This window comes from Triticum dicoccoides, chromosome 2B, assembly GCF_002162155.2.
Source record: "Triticum dicoccoides isolate Atlit2015 ecotype Zavitan chromosome 2B, WEW_v2.0, whole genome shotgun sequence".
Classification (NCBI taxonomy): Eukaryota; Viridiplantae; Streptophyta; class Magnoliopsida; order Poales; family Poaceae; genus Triticum; species Triticum dicoccoides.
This window is the reverse complement of record NC_041383.1, coordinates 54,466,460-54,474,563: the sequence shown is the minus strand read 5'-3', so window position 1 is coordinate 54,474,563 and position 8,104 is coordinate 54,466,460. Positions and strand designations below refer to the sequence as shown.

The 8,104-nt window shown below is 41.1% G+C and overlaps 1 protein-coding gene across 1 annotated transcript; it reads right to left on the bottom strand.

Moving 5' to 3' along the window:
- Nucleotides 1-4,480: 4,480 nt before the first annotated feature.
- Nucleotides 4,481-8,094, bottom strand: LOC119362112 (chromatin-remodeling complex subunit ies6-like). Its single transcript, XM_037627308.1, has 3 exons — nt 7,753-8,094; nt 7,013-7,080; nt 4,481-4,818 (listed from the first exon to the last, which is right to left on the bottom strand). Exons 1-3 carry the CDS (start codon nt 7,925-7,927, stop codon nt 4,687-4,689), a joined length of 375 nt encoding a protein of 124 aa, XP_037483205.1. The 5' UTR covers nt 7,928-8,094; the 3' UTR covers nt 4,481-4,686.
- Between the last annotated feature and the right edge of the window lie 10 nt (nt 8,095-8,104).

The following is an 8,104-nucleotide window of genomic DNA, read 5'->3' as shown; positions in this document are numbered from 1 at the left end:
AAAAAACCGCATCCACCAGCCCGCTTGATTTTCTAGCTCGCGTACACATCCTCCTCGGGTCGCCCTCGCGTGCCATTATTGCTGCAGCAACGTCTCCATGGCGACTATTTCTCGGGTCGCCTCTCACGTGCCATTGCCACTGTGGCAACGTCCCAATGACGACCTTTTCTGCGAGGAGGATTTTTACGCGAGCAAGAAAAATAAAAATAGGCAGGCTCATGGATCCAAAATGATGCTTATGCTGACAGTGAAAGAGTCTAATGTACTTTCTGTGTTTCAAAATAGATAACCATTACAATTTGCGTAGAACTCTGCGGAGCAACCTTGACTGTTAATATTGGTACAAATGTGTGAGTAAATAATGTGAAACTATTTCTCATGGTGAATTTAATGGTGCAGTTTTAATCTAAGGGTAACTAATGTAAACAGTTTATCTTTTTATTAGTGGTAAAGCTATTGAACACTTTCTAGAGTGTCTTCTATTTTGGAACGAGGGTAGTGTATTGATAGCTATCCAATAATTCATGAAAGAACCAGTCAGTAAAGAACTTTTCTGCTGCCAAAAAAGTAGTCTGGTAGGATAGAAGGGTACCGTGTTCCTCTTTATTAATCCTACAAAAGAAATGTGGGGATTCCTACAAAGAGATTAATCGCACAAGATCTATATTTGCATTATACACCGTCAAATAAACACACACACACACACACACACACACACACACACACACACACACACACACACACACACATTATAATGTGAAGTACAGTGTAGTAAGAAATATTGACTTGCTGGATTAACGAATTATTTTCGCCATTAACTGCATTCTTGTCATATGTCACTTCATGAAATAAGAGATCATTAGGGTATTTGTGAGTCCTAGAAGTGGATTTCTTTGTTTTTGCGGGTAATTCTGGAAGTATATTTCATTCTTTTTTTTCTTGAAAAGACTATATTTCATTTACATCCCCATCATTTTGAGTAATGTGGTATCAAAGAGGTGCTCCAAACAAAGGGTTTTCAGATTAACTGAATGTCCAACCCTCTACCAGCTATCCGTGTATACGGATATAAAAAACAAAGCAAAAAAAGGTCCGCATATGCGCATCAGGCATCACAAGCATCTCCCGGCTAACCGCTGGAAGTAGCTTGTTGGGAGGGACGACGCTAAAGAAAAATCCATATGGTGTCATCTATATATTATTCGTACTGCATTAATGTCACCTTCTAAAACAAACAATAGTTAGTACTGATTAATTAAGAGTTTTCAAACATTCATTGGGGTCAGCTGACCCCCAATGCCAATATGCCAGCTCCGTCTCTTCTTGTTGGTCATGCCTATGGGTATCTTATCTTTGCACATCATCGACACTATACTAACTCTTGGGCTACCTAGTTTAGTGTTCATGTATACTATAAATACCCCTTATCGTCTTATGTTCTTCACACAACACAAACCACAAAGCTTTACAGACTAGTTAGTTGCCATTTGCTAGTTTGGTCTCCCACACCACAATACCAATGGCCATAGCCGTGTATAACATCACCCGTTACTATGGTGCACCCGTGGAGAACACCAGGCTTGATTTCCAGAAGTTATATTTGCGCCGAATCTTTAGTGGAGAGAACTCCAACCAGGAACAGATAATATATGGGCATGCTCATACTGCTAGCCCATTTGCCACGACTAGCGTCAACAACTGGGCAATATATGATGGCACTGGCGCTGGAGCAAGTATAGTTGCCCGTGCAAAAGGCATCCACGTGGATGTTGATAACTGGTATATCTCATTCGTCATGGTGTTCGACACTGAAAGGTATATATGTAGCCTATAAGTAGTTGTATTTGCATTTGTTCTTCTTCTGTTTCCCATGGTGATACGATAGTGAAGATCCTAAGTTTTCATCCTATTCGTGTTGGATTGTTTGGCACATGCACGGTGCATGATATTTCTCATATATGTGAGTTCACACAGGTTTAGGTTCAGGGTTGGACAGTCCATGATTCCGTCAACGCTTGCGATAACGGGAACATCCCTGGCGGAACCAGGGGTGTGGGCTATTGTTGGCGGGACCGGCTACTTTGCAATGGCGCGTGGTGTTATCAAGAAAACCGTGTACGTGAATCCATTCAGTTTCAAGAACGATTGCGAACAAGTACAAGAGCTTACAATCGAGGCATTTTGCCGCACTCAACCTCAGGTGATCATCATATCCAATGTGGTTCTCATTTACTTGCACTATTTACCCGTTTCTTCTTAGCTCCTGCCTTGTAAGGTGATGATGATTAGTCGGATAAATAGTCAATATGGATCATGCGTATCTTAATATACATACATATTAAGAAGATGTATATGCAGATGAATATACCTTTGAATTAATGGGTTGTTTTTCAACAACATAAATGGTATATAGCCCATAATCATGACCAGGTATACGGATGTTTTAGTTCCACTATACTCGATAATGTTTGATTGTGCTATCGGGCTGATTTCTAAAGAGTTGCTAACATGCATTGCTCCATTTTCCTTTTTGAATGCACTAACATTGCTCCATTACTTGCACGCATGCAGCCCGCTGCAAGGATTGAACCACCACATGGTAGTGAAAATGCAGGAATCATCCGTGACATTATAGAGCTGCCTCAGTACCTAGAAAGTGTGACAATTACTACTGGAGGGGTAATTGATGCATTCACATTTTCCTACATTGACCAAGCTGGGGGCAGACAAACCGTAGGTCCTTGGGGCGCCGGTGGACCAACTGACGCGGTCACTACAACAGTGCGTTTACCCCCTATATATTTTCCCGTGCATCATTCACAATAGTTTCTTTCTTTTATTTGAGGTACAACCAAAACATGTAATGTATTTTTGGCATCTTCCTTCGCTTATGTGCCGGTTGCAGATTCGGATGCGTCCTTCAGAATTTGTGAGGGCAATACATGGAACATGGGGCAAAATTGATCCTACAATAAGTGAAGTCATTGTTATAACGTCACTTACAATTGTCACCAACCTCCAAACATATGGACCTATTGGAGATCCCAACTATATGGGTAAGGAGAACAACACAGCTTTCAGCATTGAAGTGGCACCAAATAGGGGCATTATGGGTTTCTATGGACGTTCGGAACGGTATCTCAATGCGATCGGCGTCTATGCAATGGATCTTGGTGTCATACAATGATGTTGACTGATGAAGCATGGAAACAAGATGGTTAGGGACCTGGTCCCTTCACCAGCTTTAGTTTCGGTATCGTTCTTGTAATAAATAAGATGGTCGGGACATATTGATCCCTGCGCCAGCCCGTGTGATCTCTTACCTTCCCTGTACTTTTGAGTGCTTGCTTCACCAATTATGTTCTAGTAAGAACAAAGCTATTGTATCATGGTATGTAAGGTTGCAAGTTTATTTATTATGAGTGATGATCTTGGCGATTTAGTCTGATGTGTATGGATGTTTACATTCGGTCATCTTGTAGATTTTTCGTTCATGTCATGTCGGAACTTAATTACTTTTTCGGTAAAAAAAAGAACTTAATTAGTTGGATGATGCTTTTCAGTAATACCATGATTCATATACTTTCCCCATTCTAGCATGTAAATTGTTAGCTTATGTACTCCTTGAATTATATATGTTGCATAAATTGAACTACATATGGCATGATTTTAGTTTTAACTCTAATTTTCAAGGGAAATGATTCTATTCTGTCGGCCGATTAAGCTGGGGCGTCTGCTGCTTCCCTTGCTCAACACGTGGCCTACTGGACCATGTCTCTCTTCTTCATTTTATCTCTGCAACAACGGTGGTGTTGCAGAACGGTGGCAGCAAACGATAATGTTGTTGCAATTTTTGCAACATTGGTCTTGTTGCAGAAATTCAGATGCGGCAGATATGCGTTCTAACTTTTGCAATGAGTGTCTTGTTGCAGAAAATTAAAGAAGAAGAGATTTTTATAACATGAGTCTTGTTGCAGGAAATCAGAAAAGAGAAGATTTTGCAACAAAGGTCTTGTTACAGAAAATTAGAGAAGTGAATGTTTTGCAATAAAGGTTTTGTTGCAAGAGGAACGATATGGACAGCTTGCATCCACAAATTGGTCGGCTCGCGGGGCGGCAGAAGATCCACCGACCGATCGCGTAGCACACCCCAATTTTCAATACTACTTAGAAACCAAATAGAGGTTCCTGGCTCAAACGCGACCCAGTTTCCGTTTACTGCAATTTCTCTAGCATGTGAAACATTAGCGTTTTATCACAGGTGAACTCAGAGTGTAGAAATTGCATTTACCAGTTTCAGTTTATTTAAAAATGTTTATTTCAATCATGTATTCGGTTCACATCCAGAAATGATTTATCCAAATCTGAGAACCTTTGCAACCTGCATAAGTGCAAGTATCCATCCATATTCAGACATGTCAGTCTATCGCATGCTAAGAACATACTTAACCATCAACTCTCAGAACACCAGCAACAGGAATAACAGAACAGAGACGCACACAAGGCGCAATAATGACAATATAATATAACAGAGACAAAATATCTCTCGGAAATGTATCAAGGGCTCAGCCCTAGTTCTTCTACATGTGAGCCAGCAACACAACTAGGAGGGAAACGATGACGTGCATTCGGATTACAGAGCGGGACATTCGCTAGTAAGAATAGGCACGGTAAGCAGGGAGCTTGTTATCGTAGTACAACTGCCGCGTTCCTGACGGCCAGGTACCTCTGGACGTATTCTTCGGGGAGCATTCTGATCTGCCTGAAGACCTCAGGATCAGCGTAGCGCAGCTTCGTCCTTGGATCCACGTATGGTGCCTGCATGAAGGTAAAAAGATCAGACTTGTAAAAAGTACTCCCTGATAAGGGATGGCACCTAGTGCGCAACCAAAAATGTTCTGTATCAGATAAATGCCTCAGCCAGTACTACTGGAAAATCCGTAACCAGCGACACCATGTACGTAGCAACAAACAGGTCATACAAAATACAACAACATACACATGCTTGAACTGATTGATAAGATACAAGTAGGTTCTTGGCGCTTGGCGGCAACACAGATGTTTGTGTTATTTGTTTTTTCTTTAGTTATAATATGTTTTCTCTTCTATTTTTTGCTAACACACTACATCATCTGGACTACAGTCCTCAGCAAAATCCAAGCATAGGACAGATGGCCAGTGTTGGGCGCTGCTTCATTTGGGTCACTTTCCCTGCCTCCAAGCCTTGAGTTTGACCAATAGGATCGCCATACCATTAGGGCTGGTTTATTTATTTAGGACAGCAATGCGTGGGTGAAAATGTGAACTACTTTTACAGATGACAGTAGGGCGATGTTCAAATTGTTCATGCATTACTAACAGTTGCAGACGTGCAGTGAAGTTTATGACCCTTGGTAATACTGTACATGGTACCAAGTTGAAATTAACTAAACATGTTGTTCGCAGAGGCCACGAGAGAGATACGAACTGTGAAAAGAACATTATAACTGAGAAGTATTGATTTTAGTTCACTTGCCTGTTCTAAAACATTAGCAAACCCACCAAAAACACTAATCAAGTTTTCAACTCTTAAGTTCTATAATATTTGTATACACTTAAGTTCACCTTTTATGGGGGCTATGTTATTAATACTGTATTACAAAATATATACTGACTATAGTAGTGTATTTCGTTCATGCAGACTTCTACTTCATTCATATAGGAATCTGTTAGAACAGCACAGACTTTAGTTACGTATGTTTAGGGGTGTTCACACTGGACTTTTACAAACCATTCTAAATCATCAACACATTGCTAATTTTGCAATTTTCCAAAACTGTGATACATAAGTGCTAGTAAGTTTGTTGGTCCACATGTTGGTCAACCGGTGTAAACAGCAATTAAACACCCCTACATAAGTGGCAGTATGAAAGCTACCAAAAACATCTAAATTTAGGTTGATAGTGAAATCTGTTCACAACATTTTTTCCAAAATGAGTCACAATTTTAGCAGCTCAATCTGGATTTTTGTTCCAACAAGTTGAATCAAAAAGCATTCATATTAACCATACAATTCAACGATCAAAATAACTACGACTCTGCTTTTTTTCTCATTAAAAGGTCGCAACAATACTGTATTAGCCTCGAATTACATTAATGTCCACACAGATGAATATCCATATGCAAAATTTAGTTAGTCAGCATAAAATTAAATCTGAGGAACATTGCAAAAAGTATACAGTCAATAAATCTGAAAAATGGAGTGAAATCTTGCAAAAAGGGGGGGGGGGTGGAGTAAAGCGATTAGGACATTGCTGAGCTTTCAGCGGGTAATCCATACAATTCTCACATTATTTAGCGGTACTTTTGTAGTAGTTAGAGGTTACCAAATACAATCAACTTTCGGATAATCACAAATTTAACTGGCTACCGTTCATTTGATTTCAACCTACACAAAAGCTGATCGTACGGTGTCAAATAATAGGTTGCACACACAAACTTATCTTGTCAATAATACATCCGAGTTGCTTTTAAAAAGGCTTGTGTTGGTTCATACCAAGCAGATAAGTGAGGACAGTGAAGAACTCCAAACGAAATGTTTATGGAGAGTAATTATAAGACATAAAAGATAACATTATGGCCACGGTCTCTAACATGAAATTATTTTTTCTTGATCTCTACAGGTACTGCTATGTCTTAGATCTAGCTGCTCATAAGTTACTTACTGAATTTTCCTATGAACCAGCTACTGGGAGAATAAGTGGATAACTAAACTCAAAGTATCAGCTTATTCCTTCAAATTTATAGGCCTTGTTAAGCACAGCGCAAAATTTCTATCTCACTGGGAGAGTTTGCAACCAATTAACACTGCATATAAACACGCAGTTTAGCATGATAAACAAAATTATGGTAAACACAGGACACAACATTATGATCTACTTCAGACCTAAATATATTCAAATTCCAAACCTTATCATTTAGAAGCATTGCAGGATATGTAAATCAACAGTTGGAGTCTATTGGGGTGACTTACCTCAAAACCTGTTACGTCACAATATCTCTTTGGTGGATAAACGGATGGGGGTGACTGAATATTTAAATCTGCATAAAGAACATACTGTGAACATTATATTCGCCCCCAACAATTTGCTCTAAATACTACAGGTGTAGACTACCTGAACACACAAATAACTTGTTTCGCTAATGTCAAAAACGAAAATCTAGAGTGTTATCCAGCTTTATACTCGTGACTGAGAGACACAAGTTCATGTAAGAGCTGTCTAATCGCCTTAGCAGTGGAAGCTAATACTTCAGAAGTTATGAATATGAGACACAAAGCCAACAATCTATTGATCTATTCCATCAAGCACGAGTGCAGAACCAACTTTTATCCTACAAAAACACTCCCTACAAATTGAGAAAACAATGATGTTTCAGGAGGAAGTATTTGCATCTAAGGCTCTAAAGTGAATTGTGAGTTTGTATTCTGTAACATAAGAAGTAGCAATTCAATTTCTGCTATTTGTTAGCACCGAAATACAGCACAATGTGCAACCTCCCAGCATTGGTGGGCACTAAAAAATATCCATCATGCAGGTCCAATTTTCAATCTCTAATCACCACAAGTTTCAGGCCTAAAGTGGATCGTCGAATAGTCTAAAAACACCTCAACGAGCACAGGAAGGCCTAAAATCTAGTACAAAATACTTGATTTGCAGACGAAATCTCCAGTAATTGGGCAACTAGCAGCAGGAAGGGGATCGAGGCGCTCACAGTTGGGGCGGTCCGGGGGCAGCGAGGTGGCGTCGGCGGCCTGGAGGAGGTGGCGGAGGTGCTTCCACTGGCGGCCGCGGGACTGACCCTTGGGGTACTTGTCGGCCGTCTGCACCTTCTTGAACGCCATCGTCGGCGCCAGCAGCATCTCCGCCCTCACTACCTCCGACTCCATGGTCCCCCTCCCTCCCGCTTCGAGGGGCTCGGGGTCGCGGCGATTCCGCTGGTGCGCGCTTAGGGTTCGAGGCGGTGCGGCCTACCGGCCAGCGCCTGCTTCAGCCACCGGCGGCCGGCGGGGGTGGGCGGCGAGACGGTTCGGGAAGTCACGAGGCGGTGGCGGCGGCGGTCGGGG